Below are 26,846 nucleotides of genomic sequence, written 5' to 3'. Positions count from 1 at the left end.
TTACATCTACTCCTTCTCCCTCGTTAAAAAAAAAATCCAGAATCTATAAATATTCCAATGTATTTCATTTCAGGAGTTTTCCTGCTGGATACAAAACAAATCATGCTCATAGGTCCGCCCCTTAAAATTGGATTTTCAATCAGCACAGAGAAACTTTCCATTTTCAGTTGATGAATGTTAAAACAGCTTCTAGTGACCCTGAACTCTGAACATACATAATTCTGTACAATGAAGCTGAAACATCGAACTGTAGGAACAAGAAGGAAAGCATTTTTGAGTAGAGGGGGACTTAATAACCCAACTTAAATCAGCAAAGGGCTTTCAGATAGTTGCAGCAAATAAGCTCTATTCAACACAGGCTTTTGGTATCCATATGTTTTTATAATTTAAGATTATAAACACACATTAGCGCCACTCTTCAGTTTTAAAGACAGTTTAAAAAGAAGAAAACATGTTACTTTGACCTGTAAGTTAATTAAAACGTGTGTCACTTTGTTCTTTAACTCTGACGTGAAAACTATCAACACAACCTGTGTTTCCTCAGTCCACAGTCCTGAAAGATGTGGGTTGCCGGACCAAGGTGAGGACCGCAGATGCCTTTTGGCGAGTCAAGCCCTGTATAAGTCACACAGGAGTGTAGAATGTGATGCACCCTCACTTGATTTTCCTGATGATTTTGTAACTTCACACCTGTCAAGAAGTTTAGATAGGACCCATGCTCCTATCCTCATGCTGATTCAAACAATTAAAGAATAGACTGAGAATACCACAGCTGCTGACAGGTACATTTGCAGATTGGGTGTTCATATACCCAAAGAACAGGTAGGAATTTGAAAAAGAACCTCATTTGCTGATATTTTTTTTATTTCAATAGCAGTCTTAGTGAAGTGATGGCTTCATGTTTTTCCTGTTCGCAGCCCCTGTCATGAGCTGAAAAAGGTGGTTGAGACACCTGTCAACAATCCAGACTGACCAGAAAAAACCTTTCATGATGAGATTAATGAGTTTGATCTTCCTGATGGACTGCTTTTTAAAATTTTATGATAAAAATGATCTAATATACTGATGTATTTGTGATTGTATATCAGTGTTCCTAATTAAAACAATTAAATATTAAAACACTTCAAACTAGTCCACATCCTGCTCCCTAGCAAACTAGTTCAAATATGTTGGGAAATTTCTTTTGTTAGGAGTTAACTTGCAGTTTAATATCATAGAAAATATTTGATCAAATCCTTAAACAAGAATAAATGACAAAAACCACCTTTCACTTTCAAAATGTGAGTGTTACACTTAAAGGAAAATGTTACTATTCAAGTTAAAATCCACTTGAAAGCGATTGCTTCAGGTGTACTGCTGTTCCAAGAAAAAAATCTTCATTTATTCAGCAGGTACATTTTCTTATGTATTGCTGTTTTGTTTAATTTGTAGCACCGAGGGTTCCCACAATTAATAATTCAACCCTGAATCTGTATCTTAACTCCAAAGCTCTGTGTAATTTTATTTCTGATTATATCTGTGCTCTAATAGTGTTGGCCTCTTCTGTATTAGGGAAACAATTAAAAGTCTGCAGTATAATCAGGATTTAATCTTTTAGTCATGAATGGGGAGCTGTCTGTGGTGCTGAAATAAATCTGTAATAAATAATGAGTTGTCCCTGGTGCTGAAATAAACCGTGCCTAAATACAGATGTGGTCGAAATAAGATACAGATGTGGATTTTTAGTCTTGATAATTCTGGCAGTGGAATTCATATTTCCTAATTGCTCCATTAATAGAAGAGGAACGAGAAGAATTTTTTTTACAGTGAATTTAATCATTTTTGTTCTGAGCTGGTGGAGCCTGCATTAAAAACATTTTGAAATTTGATAAGATCTATGGCGTCTGCTCTAGAGTGGGCCAATATGTCTCAGCTGAAGTAGTTCATCCCATCAGCTGTAGCTGAGTGTCCTTAGCAGATCAAAAATCAAGAGTTCAAAATCAAAAAGTCTGTTTTGTATATTTTTGAAAGTTTCAGAGTTTTTGAATTCTGCTCAATATTTATGTCCTTTTTGTTTTATTTTGTTTTTTTTATATCATAAGGTTATCCTTCACAAAACATTCATGCTGGACGACATAACGTGGTGAGCAGCAAGAACTATGAGGATAATTCTGTTGATTTTTTTAGTAAAGACTTTATTTATCATAATATAATATTCAATTTCACCTCAGTCCGAATGTTAAACATTGTGAACTGAAATTATAATCAAGTATATAAATATAAAATAGTAGGACAAGAAAAAATACAATAAAAATAATGATAATAATAATAATAAATACATTTACAGTAAATAAATACATTAAAATAAAATAAAGGCAATTCTATGTTTCCAAAAATGCAGCTAAAATAATTGTACAAATATAAAAATATTGTTTTTTGTTTTGTTTTTTTGAAAAACGACGTTTGTGCATGAAAAACTTACCCATTATAACCATCACATTAACAATAAAATCAATTTTAGGGTATTTACATTCAAAATATATCATTACAGCTTTAACAGAACGTTTTAAATTATGTTTATGATGGAAAATGATACAAAAAAAGTGCAGTTCACATCTACATCAGCAAAATAATTGTGTTGACTTTATTGCCAAGCTAAATTTGCATCGCTGGAAGTTATTAATATAACGTTTATCAGCATTTAACATGGCTGAAAATATTGTGTCTGTTGGATTATTGGCTGTAGTCTCTTTTGGTGTAAATTAGATCACTTTATTTTTTTTTTTTTCTGTTAGGTGTCCTCATGTGGCCCTGAGTTTCACTGGGGGCCTCCAGCTCTTATCAGTTCTGAACATTATAGTTCACGTGCGTGTTGAGTTTAGGTGCCAGACGTAAAAACAAGAACTCTTGACAGAAATCCGCTCTGTCCTCAAATGACACCGAAACCCCTCACAGTCCTCAATACAGGGATCCCCTCAGCTTGTAAAGAGCCTGACCTGCAGACTCGAATCATTGTTGTCATTTTTAATGAAAATAAAATAAATATAAAATAAAAGGAGTTTTCCTGCTGGATACAAAACAAATCATGCTCATAGGTCCGCCCCTTAAAATTGGATTTTCAATCAGCACAGAGAAACTTTCCATTTTCAGTTGATGAATGTTAAAACAGCTTCTAGTGTCCCTGAACTCTGAACATACATAATTCTGTACAATGAAGCTGAAACATCCAACTGTAGGAACAAGAAGGAAAGCATTTTTGAGTAGAGGGGGACTTAATAACCCAACTTAAATCAGCAAAGGGCTTTCAGATAGTTGCAGCAAATAAGCTCTATTCAACACAGGCTTTTGGTATCCATATGTTTTTATAATTTAAGATTATAAACACACATTAGCGCCACTCTTCAGTTTTAAAGACAGTTTAAAAAGAAGAAAACATGTTACTTTGACCTGTAAGTTAATTAAAACGTGTGTCACTTTGTTCTTTAACTCTGACGTGAAAACTATCAACACAATCTGTGTTTCATCAGTCCACAGTCCTGAAAGATGTGGGTTGCCGGACCAAGGTGAGGACCGCAGATGCCTTTTGGCGAGTCAAGCCCTGTATAAGTCACACAGGAGTGTAGAATGTGATGCACCCTCACTTGATTTTCCTGATGATTTTGTAACTTCACACCTGTCAAGAAGTTTAGATAGGACCCATGCTCCTATCCTCATGCTGATTCAAACAATTAAAGAATAGACTGAGAATACCACAGCTGCTGACAGGTACATTTGCAGATTGGGTGTTCATATACCCAAAGAACAGGTAGGAATTTGAAAAAGAACCTCATTTGCTGATATTTTTTTTATTTCAATAGCAGTCTTAGTGAAGTGATGGCTTCATGTTTTTCCTGTTCGCAGCCCCTGTCATGAGCTGAAAAAGGTGGTTGAGACACCTGTCAACAATCCAGACTGACCAGGAAAAACCTTTCATGATGAGATTAATGAGTTTGATCTTCCTGATGGACTGCTTTTTAAAATTTTATGATAAAAATGATCTAATATACTGATGTATTTGTGATTGTATATCAGTGTTCCTAATTAAAACAATTAAATATTAAAACACTTCAAACTAGTCCACATCCTGCTCCCTAGCAAACCAGTTCAAATATGTTGGGAAATTGCTTTTGTTAGGAGTTAACTTGCAGTTTAATATCATAGAAAATATTTGATCAAATCCTTAAACAAGAATAAATGACAAAAACCACCTTTCACTTTCAAAATGTGAGTGTTACACTTAAAGGAAAATGTTACTATTCAAGTTAAAATCCACTTGAAAGCGATTGCTTCAGGTGTACTGTTGTTCCAAGAAAAAAATCTTCATTTATTCAGCAGGTACATTTTCTTATGTATTGCTGTTTTGTTTAATTTGTAGCACCGAGGGTTCCCACAATTAATAATTCAACCCTGAATCTGTATCTTAACTCCAAAGCTCTGTGTAATTTTATTTCTGATTATATCTGTGCTCTAATAGTGTTGGCCTCTCCTGTATTAGGGAAACAATTAAAAGTCTGCAGTATAATCAGGATTTAATCTTTTAGTCATGAATGGGGAGCTGTCTGTGGTGCTGAAATAAATCTGTAATAAATAATGAGTTGTCCCTGGTGCTGAAATAAACCGTGCCTAAATACAGATGTGGTTGAAATAAGATACAGATGTGGATTTTTAGTCTTGATAATTCTGGCAGTGGAATTCATATTTCCTAATTGCTCCATTAATAGAAGAGGAACGAGAAGAATTTTTTTTACAGTGAATTTAATCATTTTTGTTCTGAGCTGGTGGAGCCTGCATTAAAAACATTTTGAAATTTGATAAGATCTATGGCGTCTGCTCTAGAGTGGGCCAGTATGTCTCAGCTGAAGTAGTTCATCCCATCAGCTGTAGCTGAGTGTCCTTAGCAGATCAAAAATCAAGAGTTCAAAATCAAAAAGTCTGTTTTGTATATTTTTGAAAGTTTCAGAGTTTTTGAATTCTGCTCAATATTTATGTCCTTTTTGTTTTATTTTGTTTTTTTTATATCATAAGGTTATCCTTCACAAAACATTCATGCTGGACGACATAACGTGGTGAGCAGCAAGAACTATGAGGATAATTCTGTTGATTTTTTTAGTAAAGACTTTATTTATCATAATATAATATTCAATTTCACCTCAGTCCGAATGTTAAACATTGTGAACTGAAATTATAATCAAGTATATAAATATAAAATAGTAGGACAAGAAAAAATACAATAAAAATAATGATAATAATAATAATAAATACATTTACAGTAAATAAATACATTAAAATAAAATAAAGGCAATTCTATGTTTCCAAAAATGCAGCTAAAATAATTGTACAAATATAAAAATATTGTTTTTTGTTTTGTTTTTTTGAAAAACGACGTTTGTGCATGAAAAACTTACCCATTATAACCATCACATTAACAATAAAATCAATTTTAGGGTATTTACATTCAAAATATATCATTACAGCTTTAACAGAACGTTTTAAATTATGTTTATGATGGAAAATGATACAAAAAAAGTGCAGTTCACATCTACATCAGCAAAATAATTGTGTTGACTTTATTGCCAAGCTAAATTTGCATCGCTGGAAGTTATTAATATAACGTTTATCAGCATTTAACATGGCTGAAAATATTGTGTCTGTTGGATTATTGGCTGTAGTCTCTTTTGGTGTAAATTAGATCACTTTATTTTTTTTTTTTTCTGTTAGGTGTCCTCATGTGGCCCTGAGTTTCACTGGGGGCCTCCAGCTCTTATCAGTTCTGAACATTATAGTTCACGTGCGTGTTGAGTTTAGGTGCCAGACGTAAAAACAAGAACTCTTGACAGAAATCCGCTCTGTCCTCAAATGACACCGAAACCCCTCACAGTCCTCAATACAGGGATCCCCTCAGCTTGTAAAGAGCCTGACCTGCAGACTCGAATCATTGTTGTCATTTTTAATGAAAATAAAATAAATATAAAATAAAAGGAGTTTTCCTGCTGGATACAAAACAAATCATGCTCATAGGTCCGCCCCTTAAAATTGGATTTTCAATCAGCACAGAGAAACTTTCCATTTTCAGTTGATGAATGTTAAAACAGCTTCTAGTGTCCCTGAACTCTGAACATACATAATTCTGTACAATGAAGCTGAAACATCCAACTGTAGGAACAAGAAGGAAAGCATTTTTGAGTAGAGGGGGACTTAATAACCCAACTTAAATCAGCAAAGGGCTTTCAGATAGTTGCAGCAAATAAGCTCTATTCAACACAGGCTTTTGGTATCCATATGTTTTTATAATTTAAGATTATAAACACACATTAGCACCACTCTTCAGTTTTAAAGACAGTTTAAAAAGAAGAAAACATGTTACTTTGACCTGTAAGTTAATTAAAACGTGTGTCACTTTGTTCTTTAACTCTGACGTGAAAACTATCAACACAACCTGTGTTTCCTCAGTCCACAGTCCTGAAAGATGTGGGTTGCCGGACCAAGGTGAGGACCGCAGATGCCTTTTGGCGAGTCAAGCCCTGTATAAGTCACACAGGAGTGTAGAATGTGATGCACCCTCACTTGATTTTCCTGATGATTTTGTAACTTCACACCTGTCAAGAAGTTTAGATAGGACCCATGCTCCTATCCTCATGCTGATTCAAACAATTAAAGAATAGACTGAGAATACCACAGCTGCTGACAGGTACATTTGCAGATTGGGTGTTCATATACCCAAAGAACAGGTAGGAATTTGAAAAAGAACCTCATTTGCTGATATTTTTTTTATTTCAATAGCAGTCTTAGTGAAGTGATGGCTTCATGTTTTTCCTGTTCGCAGCCCCTGTCATGAGCTGAAAAAGGTGGTTGAGACACCTGTCAACAATCCAGACTGACCAGGAAAAACCTTTCATGATGAGATTAATGAGTTTGATCTTCCTGATGGACTGCTTTTTAAAATTTTATGATAAAAATGATCTAATATACTGATGTATTTGTGATTGTATATCAGTGTTCCTAATTAAAACAATTAAATATTAAAACACTTCAAACTAGTCCACATCCTGCTCCCTAGCAAACCAGTTCAAATATGTTGGGAAATTGCTTTTGTTAGGAGTTAACTTGCAGTTTAATATCATAGAAAATATTTGATCAAATCCTTAAACAAGAATAAATGACAAAAACCACCTTTCACTTTCAAAATGTGAGTGTTACACTTAAAGGAAAATGTTACTATTCAAGTTAAAATCCACTTGAAAGCGATTGCTTCAGGTGTACTGTTGTTCCAAGAAAAAAATCTTCATTTATTCAGCAGGTACATTTTCTTATGTATTGCTGTTTTGTTTAATTTGTAGCACCGAGGGTTCCCACAATTAATAATTCAACCCTGAATCTGTATCTTAACTCCAAAGCTCTGTGTAATTTTATTTCTGATTATATCTGTGCTCTAATAGTGTTGGCCTCTTCTGTATTAGGGAAACAATTAAAAGTCTGCAGTATAATCAGGATTTAATCTTTTAGTCATGAATGGGGAGCTGTCTGTGGTGCTGAAATAAATCTGTAATAAATAATGAGTTGTCCCTGGTGCTGAAATAAACCGTGCCTAAATACAGATGTGGTTGAAATAAGATACAGATGTGGATTTTTAGTCTTGATAATTCTGGCAGTGGAATTCATATTTCCTAATTGCTCCATTAATAGAAGAGGAACAAGAAGAATTTTTTTTACAGTGAATTTAATCATTTTTGTTCTGAGCTGGTGGAGCCTGCATTAAAAACATTTTGAAATTTGATAAGATCTATGGCGTCTGCTCTAGAGTGGGCCAGTATGTCTCAGCTGAAGTAGTTCATCCCATCAGCTGTAGCTGAGTGTCCTTAGCAGATCAAAAATCAAGAGTTCAAAATCAAAAAGTCTGTTTTGTATATTTTTGAAAGTTTCAGAGTTTTTGAATTCTGCTCAATATTTATGTCCTTTTTGTTTTATTTTGTTTTTTTTATATCATAAGGTTATCCTTCACAAAACATTCATGCTGGACGACATAACGTGGTGAGCAGCAAGAACTATGAGGATAATTCTGTTGATTTTTTTAGTAAAGACTTTATTTATCATAATATAATATTCAATTTCACCTCAGTCCGAATGTTAAACATTGTGAACTGAAATTATAATCAAGTATATAAATATAAAATAGTAGGACAAGAAAAAATACAATAAAAATAATGATAATAATAATAATAAATACATTTACAGTAAATAAATACATTAAAATAAAATAAAGGCAATTCTATGTTTCCAAAAATGCAGCTAAAATAATTGTACAAATATAAAAATATTGTTTTTTGTTTTGTTTTTTTGAAAAACGACGTTTGTGCATGAAAAACTTACCCATTATAACCATCACATTAACAATAAAATCAATTTTAGGGTATTTACATTCAAAATATATCATTACAGCTTTAACAGAACATTTTAAATTATGTTTATGATGGAAAATGATACAAAAAAAGTGCAGTTCACATCTACATCAGCAAAATAATTGTGTTGACTTTATTGCCAAGCTAAATTTGCATCGCTGGAAGTTATTAATATAACGTTTATCAGCATTTAACATGGCTGAAAATATTGTGTCTGTTGGATTATTGGCTGTAGTCTCTTTTGGTGTAAATTAGATCACTTTATTTTTTTTTTTTTCTGTTAGGTGTCCTCATGTGGCCCTGAGTTTCACTGGGGGCCTCCAGCTCTTATCAGTTCTGAACATTATAGTTCACGTGCGTGTTGAGTTTAGGTGCCAGACGTAAAAACAAGAACTCTTGACAGAAATCCGCTCTGTCCTCAAATGACACCGAAACCCCTCACAGTCCTCAATACAGGGATCCCCTCAGCTTGTAAAGAGCCTGACCTGCAGACTCGAATCATTGTTGTCATTTTTAATGAAAATAAAATAAATATAAAATAAAAGGAGTTTTCCTGCTGGATACAAAACAAATCATGCTCATAGGTCCGCCCCTTAAAATTGGATTTTCAATCAGCACAGAGAAACTTTCCATTTTCAGTTGATGAATGTTAAAACAGCTTCTAGTGTCCCTGAACTCTGAACATACATAATTCTGTACAATGAAGCTGAAACATCCAACTGTAGGAACAAGAAGGAAAGCATTTTTGAGTAGAGGGGGACTTAATAACCCAACTTAAATCAGCAAAGGGCTTTCAGATAGTTGCAGCAAATAAGCTCTATTCAACACAGGCTTTTGGTATCCATATGTTTTTATAATTTAAGATTATAAACACACATTAGCACCACTCTTCAGTTTTAAAGACAGTTTAAAAAGAAGAAAACATGTTACTTTGACCTGTAAGTTAATTAAAACGTGTGTCACTTTGTTCTTTAACTCTGACGTGAAAACTATCAACACAACCTGTGTTTCCTCAGTCCACAGTCCTGAAAGATGTGGGTTGCCGGACCAAGGTGAGGACCGCAGATGCCTTTTGGCGAGTCAAGCCCTGTATAAGTCACACAGGAGTGTAGAATGTGATGCACCCTCACTTGATTTTCCTGATGATTTTGTAACTTCACACCTGTCAAGAAGTTTAGATAGGACCCATGCTCCTATCCTCATGCTGATTCAAACAATTAAAGAATAGACTGAGAATACCACAGCTGCTGACAGGTACATTTGCAGATTGGGTGTTCATATACCCAAAGAACAGGTAGGAATTTGAAAAAGAACCTCATTTGCTGATATTTTTTTTATTTCAATAGCAGTCTTAGTGAAGTGATGGCTTCATGTTTTTCCTGTTCGCAGCCCCTGTCATGAGCTGAAAAAGGTGGTTGAGACACCTGTCAACAATCCAGACTGACCAGGAAAAACCTTTCATGATGAGATTAATGAGTTTGATCTTCCTGATGGACTGCTTTTTAAAATTTTATGATAAAAATGATCTAATATACTGATGTATTTGTGATTGTATATCAGTGTTCCTAATTAAAACAATTAAATATTAAAACACTTCAAACTAGTCCACATCCTGCTCCCTAGCAAACCAGTTCAAATATGTTGGGAAATTGCTTTTGTTAGGAGTTAACTTGCAGTTTAATATCATAGAAAATATTTGATCAAATCCTTAAACAAGAATAAATGACAAAAACCACCTTTCACTTTCAAAATGTGAGTGTTACACTTAAAGGAAAATGTTACTATTCAAGTTAAAATCCACTTGAAAGCGATTGCTTCAGGTGTACTGTTGTTCCAAGAAAAAAATCTTCATTTATTCAGCAGGTACATTTTCTTATGTATTGCTGTTTTGTTTAATTTGTAGCACCGAGGGTTCCCACAATTAATAATTCAACCCTGAATCTGTATCTTAACTCCAAAGCTCTGTGTAATTTTATTTCTGATTATATCTGTGCTCTAATAGTGTTGGCCTCTTCTGTATTAGGGAAACAATTAAAAGTCTGCAGTATAATCAGGATTTAATCTTTTAGTCATGAATGGGGAGCTGTCTGTGGTGCTGAAATAAATCTGTAATAAATAATGAGTTGTCCCTGGTGCTGAAATAAACCGTGCCTAAATACAGATGTGGTTGAAATAAGATACAGATGTGGATTTTTAGTCTTGATAATTCTGGCAGTGGAATTCATATTTCCTAATTGCTCCATTAATAGAAGAGGAACAAGAAGAATTTTTTTTACAGTGAATTTAATCATTTTTGTTCTGAGCTGGTGGAGCCTGCATTAAAAACATTTTGAAATTTGATAAGATCTATGGCGTCTGCTCTAGAGTGGGCCAGTATGTCTCAGCTGAAGTAGTTCATCCCATCAGCTGTAGCTGAGTGTCCTTAGCAGATCAAAAATCAAGAGTTCAAAATCAAAAAGTCTGTTTTGTATATTTTTGAAAGTTTCAGAGTTTTTGAATTCTGCTCAATATTTATGTCCTTTTTGTTTTATTTTGTTTTTTTTATATCATAAGGTTATCCTTCACAAAACATTCATGCTGGACGACATAACGTGGTGAGCAGCAAGAACTATGAGGATAATTCTGTTGATTTTTTTAGTAAAGACTTTATTTATCATAATATAATATTCAATTTCACCTCAGTCCGAATGTTAAACATTGTGAACTGAAATTATAATCAAGTATATAAATATAAAATAGTAGGACAAGAAAAAATACAATAAAAATAATGATAATAATAATAATAAATACATTTACAGTAAATAAATACATTAAAATAAAATAAAGGCAATTCTATGTTTCCAAAAATGCAGCTAAAATAATTGTACAAATATAAAAATATTGTTTTTTGTTTTGTTTTTTTGAAAAACGACGTTTGTGCATGAAAAACTTACCCATTATAACCATCACATTAACAATAAAATCAATTTTAGGGTATTTACATTCAAAATATATCATTACAGCTTTAACAGAACGTTTTAAATTATGTTTATGATGGAAAATGATACAAAAAAAGTGCAGTTCACATCTACATCAGCAAAATAATTGTGTTGACTTTATTGCCAAGCTAAATTTGCATCGCTGGAAGTTATTAATATAACGTTTATCAGCATTTAACATGGCTGAAAATATTGTGTCTGTTGGATTATTGGCTGTAGTCTCTTTTGGTGTAAATTAGATCACTTTATTTTTTTTTTTTTCTGTTAGGTGTCCTCATGTGGCCCTGAGTTTCACTGGGGGCCTCCAGCTCTTATCAGTTCTGAACATTATAGTTCACGTGCGTGGTGAGTTTAGGTGCCAGACGTAAAAACAAGAACTCTTGACAGAAATCCGCTCTGTCCTCAAATGACACCGAAACCCCTCACAGTCCTCAATACAGGGATCCCCTCAGCTTGTAAAGAGCCTGACCTGCAGACTCGAATCATTGTTGTCATTTTTAATGAAAATAAAATAAATATAAAATAAAAGGAGTTTTCCTGCTGGATACAAAACAAATCATGCTCATAGGTCCGCCCCTTAAAATTGGATTTTCAATCAGCACAGAGAAACCTTCCATTTTCAGTTGATGAATGTTAAAACAGCTTCTAGTGTCCCTGAACTCTGAACATACATAATTCTGTACAATGAAGCTGAAACATCCAACTGTAGGAACAAGAAGGAAAGCATTTTTGAGTAGAGGGGGACTTAATAACCCAACTTAAATCAGCAAAGGGCTTTCAGATAGTTGCAGCAAATAAGCTCTATTCAACACAGGCTTTTGGTATCCATATGTTTTTATAATTTAAGATTATAAACACACATTAGCGCCACTCTTCAGTTTTAAAGACAGTTTAAAAAGAAGAAAACATGTTACTTTGACCTGTAAGTTAATTAAAATGTGTGTCACTTTGTTCTTTAACTCTGACGTGAAAACTATCAACACAACCTGTGTTTCCTCAGTCCACAGTCCTGAAAGATGTGGGTTGCCGGACCAAGGTGAGGACCGCAGATGCCTTTTGGCGAGTCAAGCCCTGTATAAGTCACACAGGAGTGTAGAATGTGATGCACCCTCACTTGATTTTCCTGATGATTTTGTAACTTCACACCTGTCAAGAAGTTTAGATAGGACCCATGCTCCTATCCTCATGCTGATTCAAACAATTAAAGAATAGACTGAGAATACCACAGCTGCTGACAGGTACATTTGCAGATTGGGTGTTCATATACCCAAAGAACAGGTAGGAATTTGAAAAAGAACCTCATTTGCTGATATTTTTTTTATTTCAATAGCAGTCTTAGTGAAGTGATGGCTTCATGTTTTTCCTGTTCGCAGCCCCTGTCATGAGCTGAAAAAGGTGGTTGAGACACCTGTCAACAATCCAGACTGACCAGGAAAAACCTTTCATGATGAGATGAATGAGTTTGATCTTCCTGATGGACTGCTTTTTAAAATTTTATGATAAAAATGATCTTATATACTGATGTATTTGTGATTGTATATCAGTGTTCCTAATTAAAACAATTAAATATTAAAACACTTCAAACTAGTCCACATCCTGCTCCCTAGCAAACCAGTTCAAATATGTTGGGAAATTGCTTTTGTTAGGAGTTAACTTGCAGTTTAATATCATAGAAAATATTTGATCAAATCCTTAAACAAGAATAAATGACAAAAACCACCTTTCACTTTCAAAATGTGAGTGTTACACTTAAAGGAAAATGTTACTATTCAAGTTAAAATCCACTTGAAAGCGATTGCTTCAGGTGTACTGTTGTTCCAAGAAAAAAATCTTCATTTATTCAGCAGGTACATTTTCTTATGTATTGCTGTTTTGTTTAATTTGTAGCACCGAGGGTTCCCACAATTAATAATTCAACCCTGAATCTGTATCTTAACTCCAAAGCTCTGTGTAATTTTATTTCTGATTATATCTGTGCTCTAATAGTGTTGGCCTCTTCTGTATTAGGGAAACAATTAAAAGTCTGCAGTATAATCAGGATTTAATCTTTTAGTCATGAATGGGGAGCTGTCTGTGGTGCTGAAATAAATCTGTAATAAATAATGAGTTGTCCCTGGTGCTGAAATAAACCGTGCCTAAATACAGATGTGGTTGAAATAAGATACAGATGTGGATTTTTAGTCTTGATAATTCTGGCAGTGGAATTCATATTTCCTAATTGCTCCATTAATAGAAGAGGAACAAGAAGAATTTTTTTTACAGTGAATTTAATCATTTTTGTTCTGAGCTGGTGGAGCCTGCATTAAAAACATTTTGAAATTTGATAAGATCTATGGCGTCTGCTCTAGAGTGGGCCAGTATGTCTCAGCTGAAGTAGTTCATCCCATCAGCTGTAGCTGAGTGTCCTTAGCAGATCAAAAATCAAGAGTTCAAAATCAAAAAGTCTGTTTTGTATATTTTTGAAAGTTTCAGAGTTTTTGAATTCTGCTCAATATTTATGTCCTTTTTGTTTTATTTTGTTTTTTTTATATCATAAGGTTATCCTTCACAAAACATTCATGCTGGACGACATAACGTGGTGAGCAGCAAGAACTATGAGGATAATTCTGTTGATTTTTTTAGTAAAGACTTTATTTATCATAATATAATATTCAATTTCACCTCAGTCCGAATGTTAAACATTGTGAACTGAAATTATAATCAAGTATATAAATATAAAATAGTAGGACAAGAAAAAATACAATAAAAATAATGATAATAATAATAATAAATACATTTACAGTAAATAAATACATTAAAATAAAATAAAGGCAATTCTATGTTTCCAAAAATGCAGCTAAAATAATTGTACAAATATAAAAATATTGTTTTTTGTTTTGTTTTTTTGAAAAACGACGTTTGTGCATGAAAAACTTACCCATTATAACCATCACATTAACAATAAAATCAATTTTAGGGTATTTACATTCAAAATATATCATTACAGCTTTAACAGAACGTTTTAAATTATGTTTATGATGGAAAATGATACAAAAAAAGTGCAGTTCACATCTACATCAGCAAAATAATTGTGTTGACTTTATTGCCAAGCTAAATTTGCATCGCTGGAAGTTATTAATATAACGTTTATCAGCATTTAACATGGCTGAAAATATTGTGTCTGTTGGATTATTGGCTGTAGTCTCTTTTGGTGTAAATTAGATCACTTTATTTTTTTTTTTTTCTGTTAGGTGTCCTCATGTGGCCCTGAGTTTCACTGGGGGCCTCCAGCTCTTATCAGTTCTGAACATTATAGTTCACGTGCGTGTTGAGTTTAGGTGCCAGACGTAAAAACAAGAACTCTTGACAGAAATCCGCTCTGTCCTCAAATGACACCGAAACCCCTCACAGTCCTCAATACAGGGATCCCCTCAGCTTGTAAAGAGCCTGACCTGCAGACTCGAATCATTGTTGTCATTTTTAATGAAAATAAAATAAATATAAAATAAAAGGAGTTTCCCTGCTGGATACAAAACAAATCATGCTCATAGGTCCGCCCCTTAAAATTGGATTTTCAATCAGCACAGAGAAACTTTCCATTTTCAGTTGATGAATGTTAAAACAGCTTCTAGTGTCCCTGAACTCTGAACATACATAATTCTGTACAATGAAGCTGAAACATCCAACTGTAGGAACAAGAAGGAAAGCATTTTTGAGTAGAGGGGGACTTAATAACCCAACTTAAATCAGCAAAGGGCTTTCAGATAGTTGCAGCAAATAAGCTCTATTCAACACAGGCTTTTGGTATCCATATGTTTTTATAATTTAAGATTATAAACACACATTAGCGCCACTCTTCAGTTTTAAAGACAGTTTAAAAAGAAGAAAACATGTTACTTTGACCTGTAAGTTAATTAAAATGTGTGTCACTTTGTTCTTTAACTCTGACGTGAAAACTATCAACACAACCTGTGTTTCCTCAGTCCACAGTCCTGAAAGATGTGGGTTGCCGGACCAAGGTGAGGACCGCAGATGCCTTTTGGCGAGTCAAGCCCTGTATAAGTCACACAGGAGTGTAGAATGTGATGCACCCTCACTTGATTTTCCTGATGATTTTGTAACTTCACACCTGTCAAGAAGTTTAGATAGGACCCATGCTCCTATCCTCATGCTGATTCAAACAATTAAAGGATAGACTGAGAATACCACAGCTGCTGACAGGTACATTTGCAGATTGGGTGTTCATATACCCAAAGAACAGGTAGGAATTTGAAAAAGAACCTCATTTGCTGATATTTTTTTTATTTCAATAGCAGTCTTAGTGAAGTGATGGCTTCATGTTTTTCCTGTTCGCAGCCCCTTTCATGAGCTGAAAAAGGTGGTTGAGACACCTGTCAACAATCCAGACTGACCAGAAAAAACCTTTCATGATGAGATGAATGAGTTTGATCTTCCTGATGGACTGCTTTTTAAAATTTTATGATAAAAATGATCTTATATACTGATGTATTTGTGATTGTATATCAGTGTTCCTAATTAAAACAATTAAATATTAAAACACTTCAAACTAGTCCACATCCTGCTCCCTAGCAAACTAGTTCAAATATGTTGGGAAATTGCTTTTGTTAGGAGTTAACTTGCAGTTTAATATCATAGAAAATATTTGATCAAATCCTTAAACAAGAATAAATGACAAAAACCACCTTTCACTTTCAAAATGTGAGTGTTACACTTAAAGGAAAATGTTACTATTCAAGTTAAAATCCACTTGAAAGCGATTGCTTCAGGTGTACTGTTGTTCCAAGAAAAAAATCTTCATTTATTCAGCAGGTACATTTTCTTATGTATTGCTGTTTTGTTTAATTTGTAGCACCGAGGGTTCCCACAATTAATAATTCAACCCTGAATCTGTATCTTAACTCCAAAGCTCTGTGTAATTTTATTTCTGATTATATCTGTGCTCTAATAGTGTTGGCCTCTTCTGTATTAGGGAAACAATTAAAAGTCTGCAGTATAATCAGGATTTAATCTTTTAGTCATGAATGGGGAGCTGTCTGTGGTGCTGAAATAAATCTGTAATAAATAATGAGTTGTCCCTGGTGCTGAAATAAACCGTGCCTAAATACAGATGTGGTTGAAATAAGATACAGATGTGGATTTTTAGTCTTGATAATTCTGGCAGTGGAATTCATATTTCCTAATTGCTCCATTAATAGAAGAGGAACGAGAAGAATTTTTTTTACAGTGAATTTAATCATTTTTGTTCTGAGCTGGTGGAGCCTGCATTAAAAACATTTTGAAATTTGATAAGATCTATGGCGTCTGCTCTAGAGTGGGCCAGTATGTCTCAGCTGAAGTAGTTCATCCCATCAGCTGTAGCTGAGTGTCCTTAGCAGATCAAAAATCAAGAGTTCAAAATCAAAAAGTCTGTTTTGTATATTTTTGAAAGTTTCAGAGTTTTTGAATTCTGCTCAATATTTATGTCCTTTTTGTTTTATTTTGTTTTTTTTATATCATAAGGTTATCCTTCACAAAACATTCATGCTGGACGACATAACGCGGTGAGCAGCAAGAACTATGAGGATAATTCTGTTGATTTTTTTAGTAAAGACTTTATTTATCATAATATAATATTCAATTTCACCTCAGTCCGAATGTTAAACATTGTGAACTGAAATTATAATCAAGTATATAAATATAAAATAGTAGGACAAGAAAAAATACAATAAAAATAATGATAATAATAATAATAAATACATTTACAGTAAATAAATACATTAAAATAAAATAAAGGCAATTCTATGTTTCCAAAAATGCAGCTAAAATAATTGTACAAATATAAAAATATTGTTTTTTGTTTTGTTTTTTTGAAAAACGACGTTTGTGCATGAAAAACTTACCCATTATAACCATCACATTAACAATAAAATCAATTTTAGGGTATTTACATTCAAAATATATCATTACAGCTTTAACAGAACGTTTTAAATTATGTTTATGATGGAAAATGATACAAAAAAAGTGCAGTTCACATCTACATCAGCAAAATAATTGTGTTGACTTTATTGCCAAGCTAAATTTGCATCGCTGGAAGTTATTAATATAACGTTTATCAGCATTTAACATGGCTGAAAATATTGTGTCTGTTGGATTATTGGCTGTAGTCTCTTTTGGTGTAAATTAGATCACTTTATTTTTTTTTTTTTCTGTTAGGTGTCCTCATGTGGCCCTGAGTTTCACTGGGGGCCTCCAGCTCTTATCAGTTCTGAACATTATAGTTCACGTGCGTGTTGAGTTTAGGTGCCAGACGTAAAAACAAGAACTCTTGACAGAAATCCGCTCTGTCCTCAAATGACACCGAAACCCCTCACAGTCCTCAATACAGGGATCCCCTCAGCTTGTAAAGAGCCTGACCTGCAGACTCGAATCATTGTTGTCATTTTTAATGAAAATAAAATAAATATAAAATAAAAGGAGTTTTCCTGCTGGATACAAAACAAATCATGCTCATAGGTCCGCCCCTTAAAATTGGATTTTCAATCAGCACAGAGAAACCTTCCATTTTCAGTTGATGAATGTTAAAACAGCTTCTAGTGTCCCTGAACTCTGAACATACATAATTCTGTACAATGAAGCTGAAACATCCAACTGTAGGAACAAGAAGGAAAGCATTTTTGAGTAGAGGGGGACTTAATAACCCAACTTAAATCAGCAAAGGGCTTTCAGATAGTTGCAGCAAATAAGCTCTATTCAACACAGGCTTTTGGTATCCATATGTTTTTATAATTTAAGATTATAAACACACATTAGCGCCACTCTTCAGTTTTAAAGACAGTTTAAAAAGAAGAAAACATGTTACTTTGACCTGTAAGTTAATTAAAACGTGTGTCACTTTGTTCTTTAACTCTGACGTGAAAACTATCAACACAACCTGTGTTTCCTCAGTCCACAGTCCTGAAAGATGTGGGTTGCCGGACCAAGGTGAGGACCGCAGATGCCTTTTGGCGAGTCAAGCCCTGTATAAGTCACACAGGAGTGTAGAATGTGATGCACCCTCACTTGATTTTCCTGATGATTTTGTAACTTCACACCTGTCAAGAAGTTTAGATAGGACCCATGCTCCTATCCTCATGCTGATTCAAACAATTAAAGAATAGACTGAGAATACCACAGCTGCTGACAGGTACCCAAATGAAAAGAATAAACTTTTTTGGGACTTGAGAAAATTATTCTTCTGTATCCAGTTATGAATTATTTTGTTCTTTTTTTAATAATCATATGTTTAAGTTCAGAATCATATCAGGCGCCTCTGGAGTCTGAGCTAGAGGAGCCGCGGGTGGATTTAGAGTCAGAAGAAGTGGAATCAGAGATGAAGATTGTGGCTGTAAAAGTACAGCCAGAAGAATATGAGGAGCCTGTGAGCTGAAGTATTGTGCCTGAAGACTTGTCTGTGCAGCCTGACTGGCAGCAGCAGATGGTGGCAAGACATAACTCAGACTGTTGACAGCCAAAAGAAATGTAAGACTAAGGGTAACTTTAATTTATTTTCTCCTATTGCTAATTATAATGATTTTACAGTTGTCATTAGGTATATTCTGTGTTTGTTTCTCCTCCTCTCTCTGTGTTTCTAGTAGCTTGGGCTGTTTATGACTGTGGTGCCTGATGAATACACTTCATCAAAGGTGTGATGACCGACATTTGCAGATTGGGTGTTCATATACCCTAAGAACAGGTAGGAATTTGAAAAAGAACCTCATTTGCTGATATTTTTTTTATTTCAATAGCAGTCTTAGTGAAGTGATGGCTTCATGTTTTTCCTGTTCGCAGCCCCTGTCATGAGCTGAAAAAGGTGGTTGAGACACCTGTCAACAATCCAGACTGACCAGGAAAAACCTTTCATGATGAGATTAATGAGTTTGATCTTCCTGATGGACTGCTTTTTAAAATTATATGATAAAAATGATCTAATATACTGATGTATTTGTGATTGTATATCAGTGTTCCTAATTAAAACAATTAAATATTAAAACACTTCAAACAAGTCCACATCCTGCTCCCTAGCAAACTAGTTCAAATATGTTGGGAAATTTCTTTTGTTAGGAGTTAACTTGCAGTTTAATATCATAGAAAATATTTGATCAAATCCTTAAACAAGAATAAATGACAAAAACCACCTTTCACTTTCAAAATGTGAGTGTTACACTTAAAGGAAAATGTTACTATTCAAGTTAAAATCCACTTGAAAGCGATTGCTTCAGGTGTACTGCTGTTCCAAGAAAAAAATCTTCATTTATTCAGCAGGTACATTTTCTTATGTATTGCTGTTTTGTTTAATTTGTAGCACCGAGGGTTCCCACAATTAATAATTCAACCCTGAATCTGTATCTTAACTCCAAAGCTCTGTGTAATTTTATTTCTGATTATATCTGTGCTCTAATAGTGTTGGCCTCTTCTGTATTAGGGAAACAATTAAAAGTCTGCAGTATAATCAGGATTTAATCTTTTAGTCATGAATGGGGAGCTGTCTGTGGTGCTGAAATAAATCTGTAATAAATAATGAGTTGTCCCTGGTGCTGAAATAAACCGTGCCTAAATACAGATGTGGTTGAAATAAGATACAGATGTGGATTTTTAGTCTTGATAATTCTGGCAGTGGAATTCATATTTCCTAATTGCTCCATTAATAGAAGAGGAACGAGAAGAATTTTTTTTACAGTGAATTTAATCATTTTTGTTCTGAGCTGGTGGAGCCTGCATTAAAAACATTTTGAAATTTGATAAGATCTATGGCGTCTGCTCTAGAGTGGGCCAGTATGTCTCAGCTGAAGTAGTTCATCCCATCAGCTGTAGCTGAGTGTCCTTAGCAGATCAAAAATCAAGAGTTCAAAATCAAAAAGTCTGTTTTGTATATTTTTGAAAGTTTCAGAGTTTTTGAATTCTGCTCAATATTTATGTCCTTTTTGTTTTATTTTGTTTTTTTTATATCATAAGGTTATCCTTCACAAAACATTCATGCTGGACGACATAACGTGGTGAGCAGCAAGAACTATGAGGATAATTCTGTTGATTTTTTTAGTAAAGACTTTATTTATCATAATATAATATTCAATTTCACCTCAGTCCGAATGTTAAACATTGTGAACTGAAATTATAATCAAGTATATAAATATAAAATAGTAGGACAAGAAAAAATACAATAAAAATAATGATAATAATAATAATAAATACATTTACAGTAAATAAATGCATTAAAATAAAATAAAGGCAATTCTATGTTTCAAAAAATGCAGCTAAAATAATTGTACAAATATAAAAATATTGTTTTTTGTTTTGTTTTTTTGAAAAACGACGTTTGTGCATGAAAAACTTACCCATTATAACCATCACATTAACAATAAAATCAATTTTAGGGTATTTACATTCAAAATATATCATTACAGCTTTAACAGAACGTTTTAAATTATGTTTATGATGGAAAATGATACAAAAAAAGTGCAGTTCACATCTACATCAGCAAAATAATTGTGTTGACTTTATTGCCAAGCTAAATTTGCATCGCTGGAAGTTATTAATATAACGTTTATCAGCATTTAACATGGCTGAAAATATTGTGTCTGTTGGATTATTGGCTGTAGTCTCTTTTGGTGTAAATTAGATCACACACAACCTGAGTTTCACTGGGGGCCTCCAGCTCTTATCAGTTCTGAACATTATAGTTCACGTGCGTGTTGAGTTTAGGTGCCAGACGTAAAAACAAGAACTCTTGACAGAAATCCGCTCTGTCCTCAAATGACACCGAAACCCCTCACAGTCCTCAATACAGGGATCCCCTCAGCTTGTAAAGAGCCTGACCTGCAGACTCGAATCATTGTTGTCATTTTTAATGAAAATAAAATAAATATAAAATAAAAGGAGTTTTCCTGCTGGATACAAAACAAATCATGCTCATAGGTCCGCCCCTTAAAATTGGATTTTCAATCAGCACAGAGAAACCTTCCATTTTCAGTTGATGAATGTTAAAACAGCTTCTAGTGTCCCTGAACTCTGAACATACATAATTCTGTACAATGAAGCTGAAACATCCAACTGTAGGAACAAGAAGGAAAGCATTTTTGAGTAGAGGGGGACTTAATAACCCAACTTAAATCAGCAAAGGGCTTTCAGATAGTTGCAGCAAATAAGCTCTATTCAACACAGGCTTTTGGTATCCATATGTTTTTATAATTTAAGATTATAAACACACATTAGCGCCACTCTTCAGTTTTAAAGACAGTTTAAAAAGAAGAAAACATGTTACTTTGACCTGTAAGTTAATTAAAACGTGTGTCACTTTGTTCTTTAACTCTGACGTGAAAACTATCAACACAACCTGTGTTTCCTCAGTCCACAGTCCTGAAAGATGTGGGTTGCCGGACCAAGGTGAGGACCGCAGATGCCTTTTGGCGAGTCAAGCCCTGTATAAGTCACACAGGAGTGTAGAATGTGATGCACCCTCACTTGATTTTCCTGATGATTTTGTAACTTCACACCTGTCAAGAAGTTTAGATAGGACCCATGCTCCTATCCTCATGCTGATTCAAACAATTAAAGAATAGACTGAGAATACCACAGCTGCTGACAGGTACCCAAATGAAAAGAATAAACTTTGTTGGGACTTGAGAAAATTATTCTTCTGTATCCAGTTATGAATTATTTTGTTCTTTTTTTAATAATCATATGTTTAAGTTCAGAATCATATCAGGCGCCTCTGGAGTCTGAGCTAGAGGAGCCGCGGGTGGATTTAGAGTCAGAAGAAGTGGAATCAGAGATGAAGATTGTGGCTGTAAAAGTACAGCCAGAAGAATATGAGGAGCCTGTGAGCTGAAGTATTGTGCCTGAAGACTTGTCTGTGCAGCCTGACTGGCTATTATTTATTTCCATTCCATTTATATTTATTTCGGCCCATACAGTAAACCCCACTGAACTTTTGGAAATATAGCCATCAACTCGTCCTCGTTCATGATGATATGCGCTGTTAATGCACTAAAAAAACCTTTTTTGTTCCACTCTTAAAAGATAAGTTCAAAATTTTTAATTTTTAATTTTTAATTTTTAAGGTCTTAAAACATCAGTCAGGAGCCCAAATGAACAGTGAAACATGTTATTTTTTCTTGCCATAATCATTCCTCCTGTTCATACTGACCATTAGAAAATTCCTTCATAATACACTTAAAATGTAAGTGATTGGGGCCAAAATCCACAGTCCTCCTTCTGTGCAAAATGCATTTAAAAGTTTATCTGAAGCTAATATGTAGCTTCAGCTGTCCAAATGAGTCAAATGAAGTAGATATCTTTCAACGTTACAGTCTTTTTAGTGCCAAAGTACTTCTTTTTGTCACTATACTTCTACCGCGGCTCAATAGAGAAACACTGTCAGATAAACTTTTAAATTAATTCAATTTTAATTTAATTTATTTAATTTTAAGTTTAGCTTTTAACTTGCTTCTCATGTTTTCATTCTGCTAGCACCGTGGGTTATCTCACTAGCTGCCCATACACAGCAGTAATTCTCAATATCCACATATTTTAAAGCAATAATTATAAGGCGTATGTAATAATATGCATGTAACAAAAAACTCAACTCTGAACTTGCTTTATACTGAATATTAAGGGGATTTTAACATCATAGCAAATTCTGGATGCTGTTAAGTAATACTGCAGACTCGTGTTCCCATTGTATTACAGTATATAGCCTATAATATAAGGCCTCTATAACCTGGACTCATCATGGCTGTGCGTAAATACATACACATACAAGAAAACAAATAGACATAACAAATAAAGTTTGCTTCATTTGGTCTTTATTTTTTCATTGAGGAGACAAACAACATGTAAAACAGATGTTAGATCTCCTTTAGATGCCCACGTGTATGAGTGGGGGGGCTGATGCATTTAGTGGTACTTCCTGCCAAGAGCGAACACCACCACAGCCAGGAACTTCTGGAAGGCGCACTGAGTTTCGGCAGTGAAAGCATCTCCCAGGTTGGCGGCGATGACGACGGTCAGACAGTCAGAGAACATCTATACAGGGTAAAAAAAAAAAACAATTAAATGGCTTTCATGCTGTATTTTAGACAAGAAAACAAAAAAAGTACATTCGGCATCACGGAAGACTGCATTTTGATATGCAAACTTGCTGTAGAATATGTCTACATTAAATATGGACTTTTTAAAATGTGCATAGGTGCATTTGCAGAAAAGGTGTGAAGGGATGAAGGTTTACCCTGAAGTTGTCGGGGTCAACGTGCAGCTTGTCAGAGTGCAGGACGCTCAGTTCGGAATAGGCTTCGTTGATGTTGTCCATGTTCTTCACAGCCCTGTCCAGACCGTGCAGCACCTTGACGCCATGGGCAGCGATTTTGGCGTTGCCCTTGATGGCCTCAGGGGTGGAGAGGTCACCATAGGCGCCGAAGTACCTCTGAGTCCAGGGGTACACAATCAGACACCTGCAGGGGAAGAAACCGGTGAGTTGGATGGATTCTCTTGGATTTAATACATTTTCTATTGTGCTTTCATCACTAATTTTTCATGCATTACATTCTGGGAGCAGATCCCATACCTGGCAAGAGCCTTGGGGCCAATGTCTTCATAGTTCAGGTTGGCAAAGATGCCAGCAATGATACTGCGCTCCTGCTGAGTCCACTCAACCATGATGGCTCTTGATTAATGTTTGTTCAGGCTTGAAAGTAAAGGCTGAATTGATGCATCAGCTTGACCTCTGTCTATTTGAATGCCTCAAAGCACCGCCCACCCCCAGCTGTGATTGGCTGGAGATGAAATGTTGCAGATAAATGCAGACGTCTAGAAGTTTCTGGATGTTCTCATACTGATCCAGTGTTTTTACTGATTTGTAGAAATGTTTTTCAGGCCCAGTTAAAATAATTGTCACACTACACCCTCAGAAAAAAACAGTTCATCATCAGTTAAACATGCGGTTTTTTCATTAGGTTGGATTTATGCTTACTGCAGAGTCAAACACTTGGGCAGAGATCTTGTGCTTGTTGAAGAAAGGCAAATCAACTTAATTTAGGGTCGTTTTCTTGTTTGAAATGAATTATTTTCACAATTCAAAAAAAGTCAGGACAAAATGTGCATTAAGTTTGATTTCTTGCACTTTTTCAGTTTTTAAGACATTGGATTTTAGAAAATCTTTTCAGAATATGCTCTATTTCCACTTTTACTTGCGGGATAGGCCTACTTTTCACCACTCAGAGCAATGATTCAATCCTTAGGCATTTCTCTGAGCTCTTTTGACTTTGTTACTTTGTTGTTATTACTCAGCAAGCATCATTTGTCGAAGTTAAAGCAGCAGTTTAAAAAAAAAATCCTTGGTGATTCAAACCATGTTCATTTTATCATTACCTGTAGTCAAATGTGAATCAAAGCCTAGTTTTCGTGTACAGGCTTGTATTTAAAGAATGTGAAGAATAAACCTGTCAACAGAAAATCCTCCTTTGTTTTAAGAGTTGTTGGATAGTTTGTGAAGAAGCACCTTGCATGCCTTTAGGACATGTAATCAAGTCATAATTGTTAATAAAAGTAAATGGAATGATGAAAATATGTCATATGTGTCTCATTTACCGCATTAACCTCAGCTTTTAAATATTGTTGAGGAACTATGAATTGTTTAGATCATTCACGTCACTCACTGGGGCTTTAACTCCAACCCTGTGAGTGTGGCAGAGTCCCTCCGCCAGAAAACCAAACGTAAGCGTGCTTAAGCATATGGTCATATTTTCTGCCAAATGATTCCCCTGTTGCAACCCGCTGATATCGTCTCTCAGCTGGCATCTCGCCACTGGAGTGTTTATCAGCTGGGGTGGAAGGGTCCCACCTGCGGCGTGGCATATGTCCACGTGGGTGTGACTCTTCGGCCAACTGAATTTAAGGAGATCGGACTCAGGTAGAGAGAACCAAGTCAACATGACAACACTGAGTGACAAAGACAAGTCCACCGTCAAGGCGCTGTGGGGACAAATCTCCAAGTCAGCGGACGCCATCGGTGCTGACGCTCTGGGCAGGTAAGCCTCATAGATCAATTACAGGAAATTTACAACAAATGTAGTTTTAATACATACTTTAAACTTTGTGTCAGCGATTTGTGTGACTGATGAAAGGCCTGACATCGCGCCTGTCACTGATGGGAGTATTAACGCAACAAAATCTGGGCTCTAATCTGCAATTTGGTCACATTCATTTAAACGTTTAGTTACTTCGTTTCTTAAATTGTCTAGTAGTGAATTTGTTCCAACTTAAAAAAGTGATAAGCATGTCTGATTTTGAAACAATGAAACTATTTAGAATTTAATTTAATTACAGTAACATCATTGACACTGAAGGCACTTTTTAAATCACAAGGAAAATCAGATATGATTCTGTTGTTGGGTTCTTGTGGAGAGCTGTTGTCCCCACTAATTATTTCCATCATATTAAAATTCCGCTGCTCCAGGTGAGGCTCGAACTCACAACCTCGGCATTTCTCGGCTGAATACTGTCATATAAGTACCGCGCGCTGACCGATTGCGCCACTAGAGCCATATTTTTCTTCGAGTTCTATGTCATAATTGTGTTTGTTTGCGCTCGAAGTTGACCCGGCTCTCCAACATAACCACCACTTCTCTTCATCTCCACTTCCACAGGATGCTCGCCGTCTACCCGCAAACCAAGACCTACTTCTCCCACTGGCCTGACATGAGCCCCGGCTCTGGCCCCGTGAAGGCCCACGGAAAGCAGGTGATGGGTGGAGTCGCTCTGGCTGTGTCCAAGATCGATGACCTGACTACCGGTCTCGGCGATCTCAGCGAGCTGCACGCCTTCAAGATGAGGGTTGACCCTTCCAACTTCAAGGTGAGACATCATGTCATGTCTTCATGATATCAGTGATGTGTGCTGAGATTACGTTCATATGCGTTCACATGCGTTCTCGCTAACATGACTTGTGCACTAATTACGCAGATGTGCCGCACAATTTTAAATTTCAACAAGCCATAAAGTGTAAATTAAAGTTTTAAAATCTTAGTTTCCGTTTTATGAGCAAAATAAATAAGTCATCTTTGCTGGTATACCTTGCTTTATTGAAACTCTCGGTAGAGTTTTGCAGTGTAAACAATATATTTGTTTCCTCTGTCATCTGCAGATCCTGTCTCACTGCATTCTGGTGGTGATCGCCAAAATGTTCCCCAAGGAATTCACCCCGGATGCCCACGTCTCCTTGGATAAATTCCTGGCCTCCTTGGCTCTGGCTCTCGCAGAGAGATACCGCTAAACTGCCCGCAATGGGAATGCGGTCTGCCATACACGATTCACCATGTTAACTCATGGTGAAAAATGAAATAATAAACTGCATGCCGCACAGCACTCATATTGTGTCTTTTATGTCTCCTCATCAATTCATACATGCGCAAGTCACTGTGTATATCACTGGTTTATTTTATAG

General features: G+C 35.1%; 2 protein-coding genes, 3 long non-coding RNA genes and 1 other non-coding gene across 13 annotated transcripts; 4 read left to right on the top strand and 2 right to left on the bottom strand.

The window, feature by feature from the left end:
- The first annotated feature begins 1,911 nt into the window (after positions 1–1,911).
- Positions 1,912–4,495, top strand: LOC137171689 (uncharacterized). The gene is made up of 3 exons (XR_010924805.1): positions 1,912–2,122; positions 3,507–3,784; positions 3,880–4,495. It is a non-coding gene; the product is annotated as an uncharacterized lncRNA (long non-coding RNA).
- A 1,864-nt stretch (positions 4,496–6,359) lies between these two features.
- On the top strand, positions 6,360–12,863 carry LOC137171688 (uncharacterized). The gene is made up of 6 exons (XR_010924804.1): positions 6,360–6,746; positions 6,842–8,046; positions 9,431–9,708; positions 9,804–11,008; positions 12,393–12,670; positions 12,766–12,863. It is a non-coding gene; the product is annotated as an uncharacterized lncRNA (long non-coding RNA).
- A 5,073-nt stretch (positions 12,864–17,936) lies between these two features.
- LOC137172159 (uncharacterized) lies at positions 17,937–22,269 on the top strand. Of its 8 annotated transcripts, none has more exons than XR_010924910.1 (6): positions 17,937–18,554; positions 18,659–18,889; positions 19,003–19,103; positions 19,199–20,403; positions 21,755–21,790; positions 22,102–22,269. It is a non-coding gene; the product is annotated as an uncharacterized lncRNA (long non-coding RNA). The 8 variants fall into 8 exon arrangements; XR_010924909.1 differs by having other exon boundaries at positions 22,097–22,269; XR_010924908.1 differs by having other exon boundaries at positions 21,755–21,992.
- A 925-nt stretch (positions 22,270–23,194) lies between these two features.
- Positions 23,195–24,094, bottom strand: LOC137172540 (hemoglobin subunit beta-like). Its single transcript, XM_067577026.1, has 3 exons — positions 23,970–24,094; positions 23,634–23,856; positions 23,195–23,431 (listed from the first exon to the last, which is right to left on the bottom strand). Exons 1-3 carry the CDS (start codon positions 24,059–24,061, stop codon positions 23,303–23,305), a joined length of 444 nt encoding a protein of 147 aa, XP_067433127.1. The 5' UTR covers positions 24,062–24,094; the 3' UTR covers positions 23,195–23,302.
- Positions 24,095–25,270: 1,176 nt separating this feature from the next.
- Positions 25,271–26,767, top strand: LOC137172544 (hemoglobin subunit alpha-like). Its single transcript, XM_067577031.1, has 3 exons — positions 25,271–25,431; positions 26,050–26,257; positions 26,547–26,767. Exons 1-3 carry the CDS (start codon positions 25,334–25,336, stop codon positions 26,673–26,675), a joined length of 435 nt encoding a protein of 144 aa, XP_067433132.1. The 5' UTR covers positions 25,271–25,333; the 3' UTR covers positions 26,676–26,767.
- On the bottom strand, positions 25,852–25,945 carry trnai-uau (transfer RNA isoleucine (anticodon UAU)). The gene is made up of 2 exons: positions 25,908–25,945; positions 25,852–25,887 (listed from the first exon to the last, which is right to left on the bottom strand). It is a non-coding gene; the product is annotated as a tRNA-Ile (tRNA).
- Positions 26,768–26,846: the final 79 nt, after the last annotated feature.

Source organism: Thunnus thynnus, chromosome 20 (genome assembly GCF_963924715.1).
Source record: "Thunnus thynnus chromosome 20, fThuThy2.1, whole genome shotgun sequence".
Taxonomy (NCBI): Eukaryota; Metazoa; Chordata; class Actinopteri; order Scombriformes; family Scombridae; genus Thunnus; species Thunnus thynnus.
This window is presented reverse-complemented; position numbering and strand designations above follow the sequence as displayed.

What these genes read in the sequence shown, in the direction of transcription:
- LOC137172540 (XM_067577026.1), bottom strand. Translation starts at nt 24,061, where the DNA reads ATGGTTGAGTGGACTCAGCAGGAGCGCAGTATCATTGCTGGCATCTTT. An exon ending in GGCCCCAAGGCTCTTGCCAG is followed by an intron (nt 23,857 to 23,969) that starts GTATGGGATCTG and finishes CTTCCCCTGCAG; the next exon opens with GTGTCTGATTGTGTACCCCT. An exon ending in TTGACCCCGACAACTTCAGG is followed by an intron (nt 23,432 to 23,633) that starts GTAAACCTTCAT and finishes TACCCTGTATAG; the next exon opens with ATGTTCTCTGACTGTCTGAC.
- LOC137172544 (XM_067577031.1), top strand. Translation starts at nt 25,334, where the DNA reads ATGACAACACTGAGTGACAAAGACAAGTCCACCGTCAAGGCGCTGTGG. An exon ending in GGTGCTGACGCTCTGGGCAG is followed by an intron (nt 25,432 to 26,049) that starts GTAAGCCTCATA and finishes CCACTTCCACAG; the next exon opens with GATGCTCGCCGTCTACCCGC. An exon ending in TTGACCCTTCCAACTTCAAG is followed by an intron (nt 26,258 to 26,546) that starts GTGAGACATCAT and finishes TGTCATCTGCAG; the next exon opens with ATCCTGTCTCACTGCATTCT.